At 36.5% G+C, this 20,760-nt stretch overlaps 2 protein-coding genes across 2 annotated transcripts; both read right to left on the bottom strand.

The window, feature by feature from the left end:
* Window positions 1–9,533: 9,533 nt before the first annotated feature.
* Window positions 9,534–11,022, bottom strand: LOC145625324 (uncharacterized). Its single transcript, XM_081678383.1, has 6 exons — window positions 10,811–11,022; window positions 10,560–10,733; window positions 10,364–10,468; window positions 10,216–10,285; window positions 10,030–10,128; window positions 9,534–9,925 (listed from the first exon to the last, which is right to left on the bottom strand). Exons 1-6 carry the CDS (start codon window positions 11,020–11,022, stop codon window positions 9,833–9,835), a joined length of 753 nt encoding a protein of 250 aa, XP_081534509.1. The 3' UTR covers window positions 9,534–9,832.
* Window positions 11,023–13,304: 2,282 nt separating this feature from the next.
* LOC145625323 (uncharacterized) lies at window positions 13,305–16,235 on the bottom strand. Its single transcript, XM_081678382.1, has one exon. The coding sequence runs from the start codon at window positions 16,233–16,235 to the stop codon at window positions 13,305–13,307; it is 2,931 nt and encodes a 976-aa protein (XP_081534508.1).
* Between the last annotated feature and the right edge of the window lie 4,525 nt (window positions 16,236–20,760).

Genomic DNA, 20,760 nt, shown 5'->3' with positions numbered 1-20,760 from the left:
TTGGAAATCAAACCCTCCAAACCCTAAACCCTTCACACCCTAGACCCTTCAAACCCTAAACCCATCAAACCCTAAACAAACCATAAACCCTTCAAACCCTGAAATCATTAAATATATATGATCCATACTCATTTGGACTAAATTATTATGCAAATCTATCATTTTTTTTAACTAAAATCTAAATCTGCATTAAAATCTAAATGGAATTGCATGTTATAAACGATCAACGTAATCATAAAAATAATTTCACATGATTAGGATGAACAACTCTCATTTGTAACATCATGGCTTCATATTTCGGTGAAATTGATTTATTGGAACCAAACAAGGTCAATCCGATCCGATCCGAAAATCCGATTTCTCAAAATATTTCAATCCAATCCGATCCGAATTATTAATTCGGTTTAGATTGGACTATTTTGTTTTTTATTCGAATAATGGACACCCCAAGTTCAAATTGGAAATCAAACCCTCCAAACCCTAAAGCCTTTCCAAACCCTAAACCCTAAACCCTCTAAACCCTTCAAACCCTAAACCCTCCAAACCCTACAAACCCTAAGCACTTATATTTGATCATGATAATTAACTTCTTATGTACTTATAGTGATATAAACTTTTTAATACTTATACTCCACAAATTGAGCAATTAATATGTATAATTCCTCAATGAAGTCGATCATTGAAGTTCAATTGTGTTCCGTCGATCCATTAAACGTTGTTAAATATATAAATCATGTGGTTCCTTTTATTGATCTTGTTGTTCCTCCTAGTTGCTCGGAAGTAGCGTTTGTTCCACCTACTCTAGTCGATCGTAAGTATTTGAGATAAACTTTTAAAATAAAATAAATCCATATTTAAACAAGCTAATTTAACGTTAATTGGTTTTCGGATTGGATTCGGTCCAGTTAGGGTCAATAAATCCATCAACATCCTAATCTGAACTTTCAAAAAGTCTCAATCCGTCCCGATCCGTTTAAGAGTTCCGATCTGAATTGATTGGATTGGATTTCAATTTTACTCCAACTTATTTACACCCCTAGTTTAGTCGATAACAGTGACATGCTTTGAAATGTCGGTCATTACATAATCCGTACGTATTCATATCATAAATATTTATATTAGAATAACTATGTGAATGAATATGATTTAGTTGCCTACTATGTTTGTAGATTTAATTGCCTTATAGCTTTAGTTGCCTCTAGCTTTGTAGATTTACTATGATTTTGTTAATTGTTACGGTTTTAAGTGAAAACATAACCACAAATAATATACTCCCCAAAATTTTAGAATTCTACAAACTAATTACAGTCGTTGATCTATCAATATGTGACAGTTGCATTAGTAGGACTACATATACGATTTTGAAATGGGTGTATGAGATATTGGTAAAAGGACGTTGGTAAAAGGACACGGTTTCACCATGGTAATTAGTAGGGTAGCTTAGGTATGATTCGGGCTAGTATGGATAGGTATGATTTTGGAACGTTGGAAAGGATGTGGGTGGATATGTTTTTGATTCTTGTTTCCATTTTTACGATAATACTCCGTACTTGCTTTTGTGAAGGTCTGCAACTTTGCACAGTTTTGACAAGTAACCTCCTTTTGTCCTTTCGTCAAATAAAGTAGCTAAAACACTCCTGAACAAGGTCTGAAATTCATCCGTTGTTTGGGCGCCAAACCAATACAACCCTAAACAAATTCATTAACCTTTGTTATTTTAAAAATTGTTAATACCAGAAAATTTGTATTTAATTTTTTTTAACAACATTTACAATCATAAATTAAATTGCAACAATTTATATACACTAATTAGTTTAAAGATTCGCGTCATACATTGCAATCAACGTAATCATGAACAAAATTTCACATGATTAAGATAAACAATCCTCATTGTAGACACCCATTTGTGTCTCCCCAAAACCAAACCCAGTGATGAGTACCTTTCGCGTTGAATCATTATCGAATGAAGTGAAAGTGTGGAAAGTCTAGTGTTGCGGATAGTTTTAATTTCTTTTCTCTTCTCTTTGTTTTTGAAAACTTATTTTAAGAAAACAGAAAATCCAATTTGGTTGGTCCATGATATGGGTCCAATAATAGTGTAGTTGGATGGTGTTTGAAAAGACCTTTCCAACGATATATTATAAGCCCAATTCCGATGAATATTGAGAAAGTTATGGCCAATTTACTAAACTGGGCCCGGTTTGAGCTTTATGTACGGCCCAATGATCTAGGGGAGGGCCTAATATGATTTATCATTCCTAATGTAATTAGGAATGGTTTTAGTCTTCTAGAATCTGCTAGAAGGTTCTTTTCATTCCTAATTCAATTAGCATTGATAAGTTGACTTTGTTGACTTTTCAGAGTTTTAATCAAGATCAAATAGCATTTTCGAAGAAATTATATTATTTTATCTTCCAGTACGGGAAATTTATCAGATTTTCGAAAACGCGTTGAATTCCAGTTTGGCGTCCAACCCCAGGCCTTGGCGCCTGGAACCAGGCTTGGCGCCAGGCGCTAGCCACTGGTGCCTGGCGCCAGCTAGCCAGGGTTGGCGCCAATCCTATTTTGCAATCGTCAGACTCTGTTTTGTTAAATTATCCTTTTTGGCTGATTTTATCTATAAATATCGTATCAAAAACTCCGTTTTCATTCACCAATTCTCTTCATTCGCAAGCATTCATCTACAATTCATTCATCTACAATCATTATCTTTCATTCACGAATTCTCATCAATGATTAGTTTTAATTAGCTTTCATTAATCCTTTAGCATTCTTTAACATTCAATTCTTTCTTACTCTTTTTTTCATACAAAATTCCGCATTCGCAAGATCTAGAAACACCTAGCCATATTCGAAGTTGCCTTCGCCCTAGACGTGAAAGGTTTAATTTCTGAGGGTTTGGTCCCAAATCTCTCTTTCAATTATTTAATTTAATTGTTTGTTTATTATTTTTCCTTGAAGTTACTAACGTGTGTATTTTGTTATTAGAAAGAGGTACGAGGCATCCAAGTAAGTAATTTAATGTTTTAATTGATGTTATGATGTAGAAATCATGTTTATATAGTTATTATGATATTCCTAGTATCATGTTTAGGGAAAAGGTTATAATATCAAATATATTAAATATGATTGTTACGATGCTTCCTATGTTCTTCCTAATATTTATGATTGCTAGTATCATGTTAGGGTTAAAGATTTGATTTTTATTGCTTAGTGACATGCTAGGGTTTGTTATTAATCTTGTTAGTATCATGCCTAGGATCTTGCTATTTTTATTATGCTTTAATATTAACATGAACATGATTATGATTATAATTGTTATAATTTATGATGATTATGAATATTATTATTATTATTTTGATAACGATTATAATTATTGTTATTATTATTTATTATGTTGCTTTATACATATTATATTTATTGTTATTGCTTGATCACCTTTTATTGCATGTTAAAGGGAATTTGTACTTGTGATCACGCTTAATAAGATATTTAATAATCTTGTTAGGGTTAATTGAGATTATAATTCAAGTGATCGCCAATAATAGATTTATTTGTGCATTAAATTCAACCAACATAGATTAAACAGGTTTAGGGTAACCTATTGATTGCATGTTAATCAGAAAGCGCACATGAATACGAGCAGAATAAAGTAGAGGCCTATTATTAGGGCAGATTCAATCTCTTTTAGGTTGGATTTGTACCTTCATCCCCGAACCCTTATTTGGTTCATGACCTTATGGAGTTGACGATCTCTTGGATCGTTAAGGGGTGTAACCTTCACCTCGTGAACGGTTTACAAGTTCCTTAAAAACTTGTTGGCGACTCTTTTGCTCTATCTTCTTCCCTTTTGGACGCAACCGTACTTTAGTGTATGATCACAGTGGGGTTCAAGCTAGTGGGATTTAAAGGCTTGAAATTATTCCCTACAGTTTTTTGGCGACTCCACTGGGGAGGATTTCTATTTTAATTTCTGAAATTTATTTCGGCAATGATTTAGAATGAGTGGATGAGACTCGAAAAGTTCTAAGTATTTCATGTGCGTAATTTTGATTAACATTATTGTCATATGCATAAAAAAGATCTCATTGGAAAGACCATCCGTAATGAGTTAAAAACATAGGATTTTACACGTAGGAAATTTGAGGAATGTCTTTCACAACTAGGACTGAAATAACACCGCGCGAAACTGGAAAATTTTATCGAGCACAGAAAGTTGCTGAGGCATGTGGGAAGTAGCGTCAGGGGCCAGAGCTTGGCGCCAGACTTTTAGCCGTAGCGCCAGACGCCAGCATTGGCGCCAGGCGCTACAGTTAAAAGCTGGCGCCAGTCTCTGTTTGCTGGCGCCAATTTCTCCCAATACCGAGCCAGAAATATGCGTTCTAATTTCGACCAGTTTTTCGTATTGTTTGCTCGATCCTACTTCCTGATTGAATTTTTTCTCACTTTTCTGAAACCCATATGTGTTCTACATATGGAAATAACCCTCTGGGAATTCATGCTCCATCTACCCGATTGAACGCTCCGTGCAACAAAGGGTACATCCGAGATGTTGAATTCACCAAACCATGGAAGCGAGTTTTTTCTAAAGCTTGCGGTGTCCCATCCACTCGCGCCAACCCTTCACGGTTAGGCTTCCGCGCGGTGCATCCGGACAATTAACCATGGACCCTCTATTGACTAAACCATATCCCGAACTTTAGAGAACTAGAGCCATGGTTAGGTTGCAAACTCATTGCATCATATTGTGCCTACTTGACTAATTGTGCATTATTTGTTGTGCATACTCTATGTGATTTTTCCTAACCGTTTGTTTGACTTGTGTTAAGACTAAATAAACTGATTAATGACTAAAGGACTTTGTTTAATTAATTAATTAATTTGAGCTAATAAATAAACATAAAATCGAGTCATAGTTCCTTTAAGTCAACCCGGATTTTTATTCCCGTATACTGCACAAACGTCAACTTGTTTTGGTCATAGCTGGAGTTATAGAAAGAAATACGAGTCGTACACCCTATGGATCTGTAGCCCCGAGTTTTTTCTTTAATTTGGCGTTGGTTTCATCCCAATCAGAGTCGCAGATCAAAAGTTATGACTAAAATACCACAGTCTGTCCAGTTTAATGCATATATGTGAAGTCTTAACTTAGTCTTTGCTTGAGTCTAGTTACATAGTCTAGCCACATGGTCATGACACGAGTCTTAACATGTCACCTACACTCACTAGTCTTAGCACACACTTTGAGTACACATCACCATGACCATGTCGTAGGTCCATGCATGAGTCGGTCTTTCCGTCATTTGAGTTGGGGGGTACATTCTATTCCTAATTCTTCATATCCCTCCAATTTTTCTTCATTTCCTCCATCCATTGCATGTTGAATAAAGTTTGAGTCAATAATTAACAGTAAGTATCCCCAAATTCCTTTTCCACAGTACTTGGCCGAGGAGAGAAGGGCGATTAATCAAGGACAACCTCTTTATTCAAGTCTCGCTTTTTGATAAACCGATTCGCCAAAGGAGGAAGGCTAAGAAGATAATGGAAACTCAAGAAGAAGTCAATGATCTTAAGAACCAATTGGCTACTGTGACTGAGACACTGAAACTTCTCGCACTTAGGGTCGATGACCCCGTAAAGCAACAACAGATGGAACTCATGCAAGAGAGTCTCAGCAAGCTATCTAGTGACTATAAATTCCAAGGCATGAGTTCACAAGGGGTCTCGCTGGACAAGGAACTTCTTCCACATAAGTTCAACGCCACTGACATCCCAAAATTCAAGGCAACAGATAACCCTTACTTCCATTTAAGAGCTTTCGAAACAATAATGAACATTAAGGGTATCGATAAGAAGGTTTTTCCCTCTCTGTTCCCACTATCTCTTGAAACCGTTTGCCAACAATGGTTTTTCTCCCTTGACAAGGAAAAAACCTCTACCTGGGAATCAATAGTGAACGCTTTCGTTGATAGGTACAAGTGCAATATCCAAGTTAAAACCGACCATAGACAACTTGAGATGCTAAGACAAAAAGAGAATGAAGGCTTTACTTCTTTCTTTAATAAGTGGAGGGAAACTTCCGCCAAGATGATTGAGGTCCCCACCGAAAAGGAGTCTGTGAGGATGTTTATCAAGAATCTCCAAGAAAAGTATTCAAAGCACTTAAAATATCAACACAACTTGAATACTTTCAAGGCCGTTTATGACATTAGAATTGAAATCGAAGATGACCTCGCGAAGCAAAAAGCTACTAACAATAGTAACCACGGTGGCTGGAAAGGAAAGAAGAGCGACAATCCTTCTTCTTCCGAAAACGCCCACTCTAGTAATAATGTTAGTACCTTTGACCATAATGATATCTTATCCATGGACAATCAAGGATCTAAAAGGAAACCCAGGCGAGAGTTTACACCCATTGGAATGACCTACGATGCTGCTTTCGATCATCTCTATGATCGAGGATTAATCAAACCTATTGGCCCTACCGAGGATCCAACACCAGAAAATCGATCTTCGAGATGGAATCCAAACTCCTACTGCAAGTACCATCGAGGGCGCGGTCATACTACTGATGAATGCTATAGGTTTCAAAACCTCATTCAAGATCTCATAGAGGCAAATAAGATCCCATTGCCTCTAGCTAGCGAGAAGACTGGATGATGTCGGAGCAAACAACACAAGACAAGAGGCGAGCTTCAATGACAAGATTTCATGACCTCTTTTTCTATTTCTTTTTCATTTTTTCCTTTCCCCAATAAGTCTAGCATAGGCATCTTTTCTTTTCCTTTAGATTATTTTTGTAGTTTTTCTTTTCTTTTCCCTTTTTAATAAAATGAGCATTTATTTCCTTATATATGATCATTTCATTATATTGCATCAAATATAATAAAAAAAAATAAAAAAAGAAAAAAAATCCATGTCGAATTAAGCACAAGGTATACCAATGATTTGAGGCACCCCTTGTAGCCACATCATATCTCCTTTCGCCTTTCTAATTTACAAATCCTTTCTTCATAAACCACTTTGAGCCTCGTCTAACGATAGACCTTTCTTTTTTCAACCTACATCTATCTAACCTTGGGATGGGATGGTGTGCAACTTATGCAATTTTCAAAGAACAAAGCTTGAGTGATTTCAGAAATTAAAAAAATAGTAAAAATAAGCAAAAGCAAAAAATAAATAAAAGTGTACAAAAGGGCAAGTGTTCCAATGTCTTTGATATGAAAATATCTTCGATATGAACACGTCTCAGATTGCGTCTCTTATCGAGTGCTCGAGAAACATGAATGCTAAGTGAGTGATAGACCGCATGATCGAGATTGCCCACACTTATAAAAATGAAATAAATGCTAAAGCAAAAGAAAGAGCTAAGAAAAGAGTAGAAAACCTCAAGCATAAAAATACAAATATTCAAAAGCAAGGTTGCACACCTTGGGGGCTTATCTAGGGTCTTGAGCCTTTATCCCCTTCTTCTTCAAACCTTTAGCCTAACCACGTTACAACCCTTAGAAAAACCTTTTTTGAGGTATACACACTTGTGCGAGGTTCGGCTAGAGCTACGTTCGGCCTGATTCCTAACGAATACGTAGGCAACCTCACATCGAGGTGCGGTCATAATAAAAATGCATTCATATTCACATTCACACACTTACACCATGATCATATCAAGGGATATCCTATGCTCATCCCTATTCATTTAGAGCTAGACTTGGGGGCTTAATCCCTTCATCATTAGCTTACCTAGCCTAAGAGTCACCACCATTTGACTCTTTTCAATAATATATTTTTCCACACACTTAGCTCTTGCGGCCTAACTTTAGTGTCACTATCACACACATCACGCATACATGACCAAATATATTTCCCTTAGGAACCCTTTGTCATGAAATCTTAACGCTAAAGCATGCTTCGTCAAAATCACTCATAATTGTCATTGCATCACGAAGTATGAAGTGCTTAGCCTCCGTGCCTAAGTTACCCAAATACTTTCATCATGGAGTCAACAGTTGAGATAGCCTAGGATGAATTAATCCTTGAACCTTGAGAGATAGTATCAAACAACATTTGACTAAGCTCATTCAACATGCATCTTCAAACTTTTGATTTTCTTTTTCACGTCTTTCTTTTTCGGGAGAAAGTTGGTACCCTCCACAAAATTGACGGAAAATTTTTGCTTTTTTGCATTTTTCGAGTCGCACGATCACATCACAATGCACACACGAGTCATGTACACATTGAGTCATGTCGTGCCATATCACTTTGATTTGAGTCTAACATATTGCATGTTTCATTACACTTCGAGTCGAGTCAACCTCGAGTCAGTCAAACATATCGAGTCAAGTTTATACCTTGAGTTGTGTCAAGTCGATGAGTCAAGCAACATTAAGCCTTAGGTCAACCCTAAGATAATTAAAGAAATTGGCAAAGCTCTATAGTAAAAAATAATACAGGTGCAGCAGAATAGGGAAGACCCTACTCCAATTCCTGGCGCCAGAGATATTTCAGCAGCGACAAAGCTCGAAGCCTCCCAGAAAGGTGATTTCGACCTCATGCAGCAATTTCGGGTTCCTTGGTACGCCAGTTAGCCCCTATAAGCAATTTGACATGATTAGTAGTCGGCTCGATTACAATCGTAGTAAGTGATTGACCTGACAAAAAATCGTCTCACTTAGCTTAAGCGCCTAAAACACTGGCTCATTACAATCGGTTCAAAAGCAAGCACTTAAACGACAATATTTCAAAATATGGATTGTCGCGCATTCTTATAAATGACAAAGTTTTCCAAAAATTGGATTGTCATCCCCAACTGACAATATTTCCAAAAATGGATTGTCGTGCATCTTCTTCAACGACAATTTTTCCAAGATTGGATCACTAGTAGAAAAAGCCTCATTTGCGTCGCTCATTTATAGTGTATTTGCGTCGCTTCTATGAGCGACGCAACTGCTCGCGACGCAAATGACTTTTAAGTCATTTGCGTCGCTCCTAGGGGCGACGCAAATAAGAGTCATTTGCGTCGCTCCTTTATAAACAAGCGACGCAAATGACTTTTTTTAAAAACTTATTTTTTGACATTTGCGTCACTCCTTTATAAAAGAGCGACGCAAATGACTTTTCTGATAAACTTATTTTAAGTCATTTGCGTCACTCCTTTATAAAAGAGCGACGCAAATGACTTTTCTGATAAACTTATTTTAAGTCATTTGCGTCACTCCTTTATTAAAGAGCGACGCAAATGACTTTTCTGATAAACTTATTTTAAGTCATTTGCGTCACTCCTTTATAAAAGAGCGACGCAAATGACTTTTCTGATAAACTTATTTTAAGTCATTTGCGTCACTCCTTTATAAAAGAGCGACGCAAATAACTTTTCTGATAAACTTATTTTAAGTCATTTGCGTCGCCCCTTTATAAACAAGCGACGCAAATGACTCTTTTGCTAAACTTTTTTTGTTATTTGCGTCGCTTGTTTGTTTAATGAGTGACGCAAATGAGGTGAATTTTTTTTTTTTAATTATAATATAATAATTGCCTTGTATATGTTTGTAGTACCTGTTTTCCTAGGTATAAAGTAATATGCTAACGCTAATATAATTGAAATTAAAATGCAATATTATTGAATAATGCAAATGTAAATTTCGGCAGAGTCTCCTTTGTAATTTGGCCTACCCATAAAATTGGGAATGACGGCATTATATTAACAACCTGTCCAATAAGATTACATCTCAATATCATAGACATTATACTCATAATCCCAACACCAATTAACCAAATTACTTCATTTCAAGCCTATAATCCAAAACAAGAGTCAAACATGCGCTAAGTGGTAAATCTAAAGTTCAACATTACATATAAAATACTCTGCCCAAATATCTCGGATCTCATTTATCTCCTCCTCGGTGTACGGTGTAGTTCTTGAAAAATCCTATCAACACAACAAATATACAAGAGGAAAGTTTTAATTCAAGATTGTAGCTAACATCAAATTGTATTTATCAAACAAAAAATGAAATATTTGACAACTCATACCTGAATAAGATCTTCACTGCTATGGTGATGTTCAAGTATTTCGTACATATAACGCATGACGTAGTAGCCACACTCACGTCCACCCAATTGTTGAGGACACTACATGTAATATATTTGTAAGTTGAATTAAATTGCTATACTTCAATTATTAAGAAACTAAAATTTAGGGTCAGAAATTAAGGTAACCTGTCCCAAATGCCATGTCAATTTACTTCCCCTAGATTGTCCACTTAATGCCTTAAAACTTCGAAAAGCACTACACATTTGAAACAAATAACATATATATTACCCTTACACACATAAAATCATGACATTAATAACAAACTAGACTTACTTTGTCATTGCAAACTTAATTGCTAAATTTCGCTTCTGCCTCAAAGAATCAAAGATGATGACTTCACGCTTAGCCATGCATAAGACCAAAAGAACCCAATGATTCCTACATAATAAATTAGACACACATTTGTAAAAGAGTAAAATAATATCAACAATTTGCAAAGTTCAAATAAATACAAGTTCAAAGTTTATACTTTTCATGGTATGGGCATAAGATGAACTGCTTAGATTTTTGTTTTTCCATCACATGTGTCATGTATAGTAGGATACGATCAGCATCACTATGCAAATAGGTTTCTGAAATCATTTCCGGACACATGAATCCAATGGAAGCCACTTCCTCCGTATCGAGTAAGTCACTCAAGGCCCTACATATATATCATGTAATAACATTATAAATGGTAATAAATAAGTATATGGGAAGAGTGAAATTTGAATATCTTACATCATAAAAACTTGCAAAACTGAAATATTCAGCCAAGCTCCTGTGAGAAGTTGATTGACATCTTCATGTTTGATAATGATGTCCTTACTGTCTTCATAACTAAAGGTCCAAGCATCAGCCTTAACCTTAATAGTTTCACCTTCGGGTAATGAAGATAACAAACTATTCAAAGACCCACACTTCTGAGACAAGTTTTCCAAAGCATAATCCATAAGAAAAACTTTTTTTGGATTGGTGTTGGACTCTTTTGTTTCGCGACCACTTTCAACTACTTTCATTTTGTCTTGCATGTTTTCTTTGGCCGCTTTGTTGTTACCATTGTTCTTATTTGATATGAATTCCTAATCAATAGTAAAGCAAATCTATTCAACAATTTGCTATATTTTGTATGGCAAACTATATGTAAATTGTTACAAAAATAATTTACCTTGTCATGCATGAGTGAAACCAAGTATTTCGGCCATTGGGTAAATGTACCATGAGCATGCTTAAGTTTCTTGATGACTGAAGAAGGAACTGGAACCGAGAATTCTTTGAACTCGTCAAAAAAATCATCAACACTCACCCTCACGTGATCCGGAAGGAGGTTACTATGATGATCAAGGATTAACTCCGGATGATATGTACCTTCAGCTACAATGACTTTCTCAGAGTCATTTTTCAACAATGATAGCCGACAAGGAACCGGTTCCTTATAAAGATAGAAAAAAATCATAATTAAAAAATATAGAAAACTGAGTTACAAAGTTAAAAGTATGTCGCAGTCATAAATTATTAAAAAAAAAAAGATACAAAATATAAAATAACAAAGTGTTGGATACCTGTATGTTTGCAAATGGATCATCACCCACTGATTGGCAACTACTAGGATTTTGCTGAGTCGTCCGGCCTATGTTATTCATTTCTATCATTTCAGTTGGAATTTGAATACCAATCTGTTTAGCAAATAACATAAACTTCTCTTGAACCATGGAATCCATTTTAGAATCCATCTCCTGCATAGTCTCCTCTCGTACCCTCCGGGCTACTCTTGCCTCTAATTCTTCCAGCTCATCATCTCCGAATTCCCTACCCCGTCGGCCACTACGCCTCTCTCCGGATCCCCATACAGCTTTAATGCCAATTCCACTGCCAAATGCTATTGCCCGACCATTACGATCTTTTTTCCCAAGGGCACGAGATAAGATATCATCATGCCTATTAGGAACAAAGTTTCCTTCAGCTTGTTGCTTTCTCCAATTATCCTACACAATGACTTCAAGTTAGAAAACTTTGGTTGCAATACATAAACTTAACAAAATATATTCAAACTTGAAATAAAGACTTATTACATATACTTATTATATACTTACAATGGATTCTTTCACCTCTCTTGTTTTCTCATCCGGCAAATAAGGATTTCCCTTATCATCTTCTATTGATCTTGCTAGAAGCCAAGCATATGTCCTATCCGGCAAACTAGACACAACCGAAGAACAAGATGAAGTACTGGATGCTGAAGATGTCGTGGGAATATACCCTTTTCTACGCCATACAATATTCATTTCACCATATGATTTGGCTCCTAAATGGTGAGGGTATTCGTTGAAAGACTGGCTTTGTCTTGCCTTCTCACTGATTTCCTATTTTCACGAGCATAAATGAAGATTAGTACATACGAATCCGTTAACAAAGTATTAATAACCCGCATGATCATTGATATTAATACACACAAACCTTAAAATCATCTGTCGTATGCCCCTCCACAAATGTTTTCCACATATCCTCAGATATGAAATCATACAGTACATACGGCATTCTTTTCTCCTTCGGCATATTCCTGGTACATGTGATCCAACCACTGACCAATTTTGTTTTGAAATCTCTCCAAGTTTTATCACAAGTGCGTAGGACCTTTTTTTTCTTGTCTTCATCTTCTTCGATTTGAAACTCTCTCTACGCAAAAAATTAAAAAAATAAAAAAAGTTAGTAAATAATTTCATCATATTCAAATAAATTGTTTTCATCATATTCAAATAATGTCAAAATGATCATATAATAGTATAACATTTAACATATAATAGTGAATATTACCTTAACATCTTCCCACAAAGTGTCTTTTATTCCTTGTGGAACTTGATTCCAATCTTTATACAATATAGACACCTTTGCACGACTTATTTCACCAACATGAATTTTGTATGCTTTTGCCCACTTACCAATGGGTCGACACAATTCATCCCATTCAAGCACTCTAGGAACCCCAGGCATGGATTTTAGGCCCTTTGAAGGACCTCTTGGCTTTTTTTTCTTCTTCTGAGAGTCGGTTGTTTGTAGCTCTAATTGTGATTGATTGTGTGGCTCATCTTCCTCACTTTGCAAAGACATGGAAGGATTATGCAAATCCTCATCCTCCATTATTACTTACCTGAAAAAAAAAGACATAAATAAATTAAGACGTCGATTTATATCATTTTTAAATTATAAACTTGAACACATAACAATAATAAGCAATTTATGCAATAACAATAAAAATCATAGAATTCATACCGCCTTCATTCTTCTCTTTTGCGATATAAAATCCTTCATTATGATCTTTTCGTTTCAACGTTGTGTCAAAATCATCGACTATTGGAGGGATGCTCCAAACGGAAGGTGGTGACTCATTAAATTGCTCATCATATTCTTCCTCGTCCACCACATCTTCAATGCCAAGTATCCTTCTTTTACCTTCTAAAACAACTGACCACTTACAATCAGCTGGGTCAGCCATGTAAAAAACTTGTTTTGCTTGTGAAGCTAATATAAATGGATCAGCTAGATGCCCTCGTCGACCAAGATTTACAAGGGTCAAGTTCCCTTGTTCATCTTTTTTTACACCACGGCTACTATCAGCCCACTTACATCGAAATAGAGGAATCTTGAAATCAACATAATCCAGCTCTATTATTTCTTCAATGATTCCATAATAAAATTTCTTCTTATCCACAAGTGTTTTATCATGTGCACTAACATACTCAGATGACAAACCTACTACTTTAACACCACTGTTTTGCATTGTTGACTTGTCATCTTGTCGGCTAGTGTAAAAAGAATACCCATTGATGTCGTATCCCTCATATGACATGACTTGACATTTAGCACCATATGCCAACCATCTCAATGTGTCAGATATATCGTTAGGTGTGGTGGATAGTTGGGACATCACTCGTTCCTTGAACCATGTAACGAATGAACAATTATGCTCCTTTATCAGCTGAAGATCACTTTTGGAAGGATATTTATTTTTAAGAAAAAGCATGTGCTCGTCCAAGTAAGGATGAACCTCACTAAGATTTTGCAACACAAAAAGCTCGGCCTTATTTTTCATTTCAAAGCCCATGGATATCCTTTTCCTGCCAATAGTACCTTGACCTCCAAGCCTCCCATCGTGTCGAGACTTTGGTAACCCAATTTTTTGTGAACGTGCAAGATATTGAGCAACCCATGCTGCCACTTCCTCAGCAACTGTTCGTTGTACAATACTAGCTTCAGGTTTGGCCGGATTCATGACTTTTCCTTTTAAGTCACCCATTTCTCGTTCAAAAGGATACATGTATCTCATACACACTGGTCCACAAAGTTTAATTTCACGTACAAGATGAATAACCAAATGAGGCATCACGTCAAAAAAAGATGGGGGAAAATACATTTCAAATCGACACATTGTCTCAAGTATATCTGCTTGCAAGTCATCTAAAATACTTGGATTTATGACCTTGTTACAGATAGTGTTAAAAAAGACACATAATCTTGTAATTGTATACCTCACTTGAGGTGGCAAAATTCCTCGAATGGCAACTGGTAATAATTGTTGCATCAAGACATGACAATCATGAGATTTCATGCCACCCAATTTCAAGTCAGACATTGACACAAGTCTACGAAAATTAGAAGAAAATCCAGCCGGGACCTTTAAACCATGCAATGACTCACAGAAGCTAGTTTTTTCCTTTTTAGACAAGGTAAAGCAAGCTGGGGGAAGATACCAGCGTTTTCCTCGAGATTCGGGTGCCAACTCTGAACGACCCATAGCAGCCATGTCTTTTCTTACTTTAACTCCATCCTTTGTCTTTCCTGGCATGTTTAATAAAGTTCCCACAATGGCATCACATATATTTTTCTCAATATGCATTACATCTAGACAATGTCTAACTTCCAAATGTCTCCAATATGGAAGAGACCATAGCTCAGACTTCTTCTTGTAACCCCCAGTTGATTTGCTTTTGTAAGGCTTACCAAACTCATTCTCAATGTCTTTGACCCGCTGATAAACCTCACTTGCACGTAAAGGGCCACGAGCTTCTCTCAACTCCACTTTTCCATTAAAAGACCCCTTATTGAATCGAAAAGGGTGGTCTTCTGGAAGATGTCTTCGATTATCCATGTATACATGCTTGCCACAATTGTCTAGGCGCAATGCCTCCAAATCATCTTCACAAATGGGGCAAGGAGTTCTTCCCTTCACAGTGTACCCCGACAAATTCCCATAAGCTGGGAAGTCATTTATCGTACAAAAAATCATGGCACGTAAAGTGAAATTGGTTTTACTATATGCATCAAACATTTGGACACCTTCATTCCACAACAATTTCAAATCTTCAATGAGAGGCGCTAGATACACATCAATGTCATTTCCAGGTTGTTTAGGCCCAGATATTAGAAGGGACAACATAATGTATCTAGACTTCATGCATAACCAAGGAGGCAAATTGTAGATAGTTAGAAGAACCGGCCAGGTGCTATATTGGGTACTTAGTGTCCCAAATGGGTTCATTCCATCTGTACTAAGACCAAGCCTAAGATTTCGATCTTCTTCACCAAAGTCCTTGAACTTTCGATCAATGTTCCTCCATTGCGGGGAATCAGCAGGATGCCTCATTAACCCATCTTTCTTCCTCCCATCAGCATGCCACCTCAATAATTTTGCAGTTTTTTCATCCGAGAAGAGTCTCCTAAATCTCGGTATAATTGGAAGATACCATAATACCTTAGCCGGAGACCCTTTCTTACACATCTCACCAGTATCATTCATCTTGTAACGAGAAACTCCACACCTTGGACACTCATGCAAATCAGCATACTCATTTCGATACAACACACAGTCATTGGGACAAGCATGTATCTTCTCATACTCCATACCCAAGGGGCACATAAGTTTCTTGGCCTCATAGGTGGAGTTTGGAAGTTCATTCCCGTCGGGAAACATTTCTACTAAGGCTTCTAACAACTGCGTAAAACCCTTGTCAGTCCAACAATTGCTCGCCTTTAAGTTGAATAACTTCATAATAGCACCAAGTTTAGTGAACTTTGTACAACCAGGATATAACGGGGTTTCAGCAGCTCTCAAAATACTATCATATGTCTGGGGACACTCTGTGAAATGGTCTTCAACATCTTGCATCATTTCATCTATCCTGTCCTTCTCCACTTCACTCTCACTTTCAACACCAATATCATCAGCTGTATCGATATCCTCACCTTGGGGGTCATTATCATCATCACAATGATTCTCATCTTCCCTTGGACAATAACTAGAACTTGCCTCAATATATATGCTCTCACCATGCCATGTCCACCTCGTGTAGTTTTCTTTAAACCCACGACGAATTAGATGATCTTTAATATCAACTATATCACGATATCCCCTCGAATTATTACAGTCACAACAAGGACAAAGAATATTCTTTGATTTATTCTCTGTTTGGTGTTTTAAGGCAACAGTGCTAAACTCTTCAATTCCTCGTAAAAAACTTGTACAATTTCGTTTACCATACATCCAACTTCGATCCATTTTCAACCACTGAATAACAAAATTAATTTTAAGATAATGTGTATATTTTGTAACATATATAGCTCCTTAACCATAAACAAGAATATAAGGCATCAAACATTTTCATTCAAAGTTTATATCATGTAAATGCAACTCCGGATGATCCAATAAGGTCCTTATCACTCCAACCTAACCCATTCTTGAATGTCCTATCTCACTAATAACTACTTGTAAAGTTTGGTTCTAAAGAAAATCCGGCAGCATTTCCCTACAGTTCTCCAAGCACACAATGTAGATAATCGGCTATCAACATATGTACCCAGAGAACAATCGGGAAATAGTGAGCCATGATCTTCTTAGATCCAAAACAATTCAAGTAGTTATCACCTAAATGAGATAGAACATTCAAGAACAGTCCCAAACCGGGGACTATTCAAGACTTACTCCTAATGAGTAAGCCCTGAACGGGTATCTAAGTCAATGATGCAAGTATTATTGCAATTCCAATCAATTATATCACAATTAAAAATCTCATACAATTCACAATCATTATACCAACCAGAACAAATAAGTTAATATTGCAAAGAATGGTTCAGATATATATACCACAAGTGAAGACAATCTCGTATGCGTACTACCGCCTTAATCGTTTGTCCACAACCAGAACCTCGAGCAACTTGTGGAATTCACTTCCGCATAATTAAGAATCTGCCATAAAAAATTACATATATTAAACCAACATAGTTTGAAAATCACTTTGTCCCTGTGATTATGATAATCACTTTGTCTGACCACGTATTTGCGTGTGTGCTCGTGATCCTAAATCTCATAGAACAAGAGCGAGCACGAGAGAAATAGAGTTCAGGACATTACTGAAAGTGCCTAAGTAGAGGTACTTGTTCTCATAAACGCACCCAATTCGTGCTTCCCATCGCCCATTATGATGATGCCTACAAAAAAATTAAATGATAAAAAATAATTTTAATAAGACATTCAAAGAATCATAGATGTCAAGTATATTGCAAAACAGCAACTGTAAAAATCTACAGACTAAATGCAAACAAATTTGCAGAACAAATGGAGCACTAACAATTATCCATAGTAAAAGAACACAATCTATTAAATTACTTTAGTTTGAAGTTTGAAACTTCAAAGAAACCATGGTATTTCAAAAAAAAAAAAAAAAAGCCCCAAATAACTTTTACCGCAAATTGTATCCAGGCTTTGAACAGTGCAATAGTATTTCACTGGGTGGAAGAACAGATCGCATAAAAGCAGGCTTTGCAGGTGAACAACTATGTCAAGTTGACTGCACTCCTACGCCAATAACATGAAGTAATAATAAGCTCCTTACTTAACTAAACTACATAGAGAAAGTAAAAGACAATTTCCTACACGCCAGAGAAAAACTAAGGCTGAGTACATAACCTGTGAGGCTGTGATACCTTCACAAGTATCCGCCTACTTCTAAAGGTCAAAGACCCAAAGAGAAAAAGTTCAATATTTGCTCCATAATTATACCGTACATAATATTGAAAAGATCCCAGATGATTAAGCCTAGCATTCCAATTACAATATCACTTCTCTATTAGGACATAAGCTAGAGGCCTGGCTTATCATGCAACATTTTTAGGGACTATGCAATATGCTCAAATGACTATGCTATTCTACAGACTGTTCAAAGATGCAAACAAGCAACCAGTAAAATATTGCAAAACAGCCATATAAATTCAATGACTATGCAATATGCTCAGATGAAAATTGACTTCAAAAATTCAATGACTGAAATTCACAAGTATGCAATATGCTCAAATGAAAATTCAATGACTGAAAATTATAAAAATTCAATTAAATCTGCCATATAAATTCTAATTAGTGAACTAACACTAAACCTGAAATTAAACTAAGTCCGAGCCGAAATCGATTGAACATAAAAGATTGAACATTCTAATTAGTGAACTAACACTAAAAGTTCAAGTTAAATGCTACATTCTATCTACCATGAAAAGATTGAACATAAATAGAAGCAATCTTACCATAGGTGAAATTGATTTCTAAAATTCAACAATGTCGAGCCGAAATCGATTTTTAGGGGCGAAATTAAGCAATTTTTCCACTCGAAAATTCAAAAATTCAACATTGCTGTAATTTGCTTGAACTTCCTCGGGTTTTTGGGGGCGAAATTATGCGATTTTTCCACTCGAAAATATCAGATATTGCTCGAATTTTTTCAGCAGGATTTTTAATTGAATTTTTTGGGGTTTCTACGGTTCGAATTCGTATGGAATTGAGTACATTTTTTGCTCGAAATGGGGGATTTTTGGTCGAAAATAATCAATTTTTCTGGGGTTTAAGGGTTCGAATTAATTAGGGTTTTTGGTCTAAATTTTAGCTCGAAATTGCTCGGATTTGCTGCCGATTATGGGTGTTGAACTTGATTGCGATTTTGGATGTTGAATTTGCTGGGGATTTGCAGTTTTTTGGGCGAATTTGTGGGTGTTTTTTGGGCGAATTTGTTGGATTGAAGGGTCGAAATTGAAAAGCTGGGGATTTGCAGTTTAGTGAATTAGTGAAAGTGAAAAGCTAAGGTCAAAAGCGCAGAATGGGTAACCTAAAGCAGAGTTATTTGCGTCACTTCATAATAAAAATGCGACGCAAATAACAAAATCTGAAATGCTGAAAATTTGTTATTTGCGTCGCTCATTTATTAAAAGAGTGACGCAAATTATTCAGTGCCTTATTTGCGTCGCTTGTCAGTAAATGAGTGACGCAAATAATAAACTTATTTGCGTCGCTTTAATAAATAAGAGCGACGCAAATGATAGAAAGCTAACATACATTTGTTTTTTGCGTCGCTTCTTTAATAACAAGCGACGCAAATAACTTTAAAGTATAGTAAAAATACACATTTGCGTCGTTCTTTAGAATGAGTGACGCAAATATGGCGACGCAAATGAGGCTTTTTCTACTAGTGGATTGTCATCTCTGGCAAAGTTTCCAAGCGTGGATTGTCGTGCTCCTTCTTTGTTTGGCAATTTTTTCCAAGTTCGGATTGTCATCGCTGGCAAGTTTTCCGAAATTGGATTGTCATACACCCAGTTCCCTATAGCAAAATTTCCCAAAGGATTGTTGTAGGTTTCTATTCATCATAACTATCGGCAAAAGTTCCTCAACGTGGATTGTCATTCATTTCAGTAAGTGGCAAATTTTCCCGAAGTGGATTGTCGGTCGACTCTTTTTTGCAAATGTTCCAAGACGCGGATTGTCAATTGTGGCAATATCTTCCCAAGAGGATTGTCGCATAGCGTTGGCAAATTTCCAAGGTGGATTGCTTTCAAGAGTTTTATTCCAAGATGTGGATTGTCGATCGTAGCAAAGTTCTTATGAAAAATTGGATTTTGGCAAATTTTCCGAGATACGGATTGTCGCATCATCGTGGCAACATTTCCAAGGATGGATTGTTACGAAGCATTGACAACTTTCCCTAAATCGGATTGCCATACATCATACAAGAGTTGTGTTGGCAACTATTCCCAAAGAAAAGAGGATTGTCATCACAGCAAAAGCACCGACGTACAGGTTCAAAGCAATAGAAGTGTCGACATACAGGCATAGCGGAAGCAAAGTTCAGGCGAACTTTTAAAGATCGACAGGAGTGGGTCTTCGGTAATTTCCTTTGGGAAATTATCGCATCAAATGAGGATGACTTCAAGTGAGGATATCTTCGACGACATTCCCTAGCTTGCGGAGAGTTGTCACAAACAACTGGAGGTAATTTCGGGCGAAGTTGTCATCGATCATATTCCCTTAGGCATGGAAGATGGTCATAATGCAGATGAAGATTGTTTCAAGAGAAATAATCTTCGATAGTATTCCCTTGGACGTGGAATATTATCTATGCGGTTGGGGATTGTTTCAAGAGAAGCAATCTTCGATAGTATTCCCTTGGACGTGGAATATTATTAATTGCAGGAAGGATAGTTTCATGCGAACCAATCTTCTAATTTGGAAGCAGTTACGGGCGTAGCGGTTTTCAAGCGGGATGACATTCTCTAGCTTGTAGAAGGTCATCAAAACAATCGGTTACTTTGAGAGACGTGTGCTCGTTGGTAGAAGATACGCGTTTCTTAACTCTTTTATCTGTTTAACTAACGCTAGT

The sequence above is a fragment of the Chenopodium album genome, chromosome 3 (assembly GCF_948465745.1).
Source record: "Chenopodium album chromosome 3, dcCheAlbu1.1, whole genome shotgun sequence".
Taxonomy (NCBI): Eukaryota; Viridiplantae; Streptophyta; class Magnoliopsida; order Caryophyllales; family Amaranthaceae; genus Chenopodium; species Chenopodium album.
The sequence above is the reverse complement of the archived record's forward strand: the minus strand, read 5'-3'. Positions and strand labels throughout refer to the sequence as shown.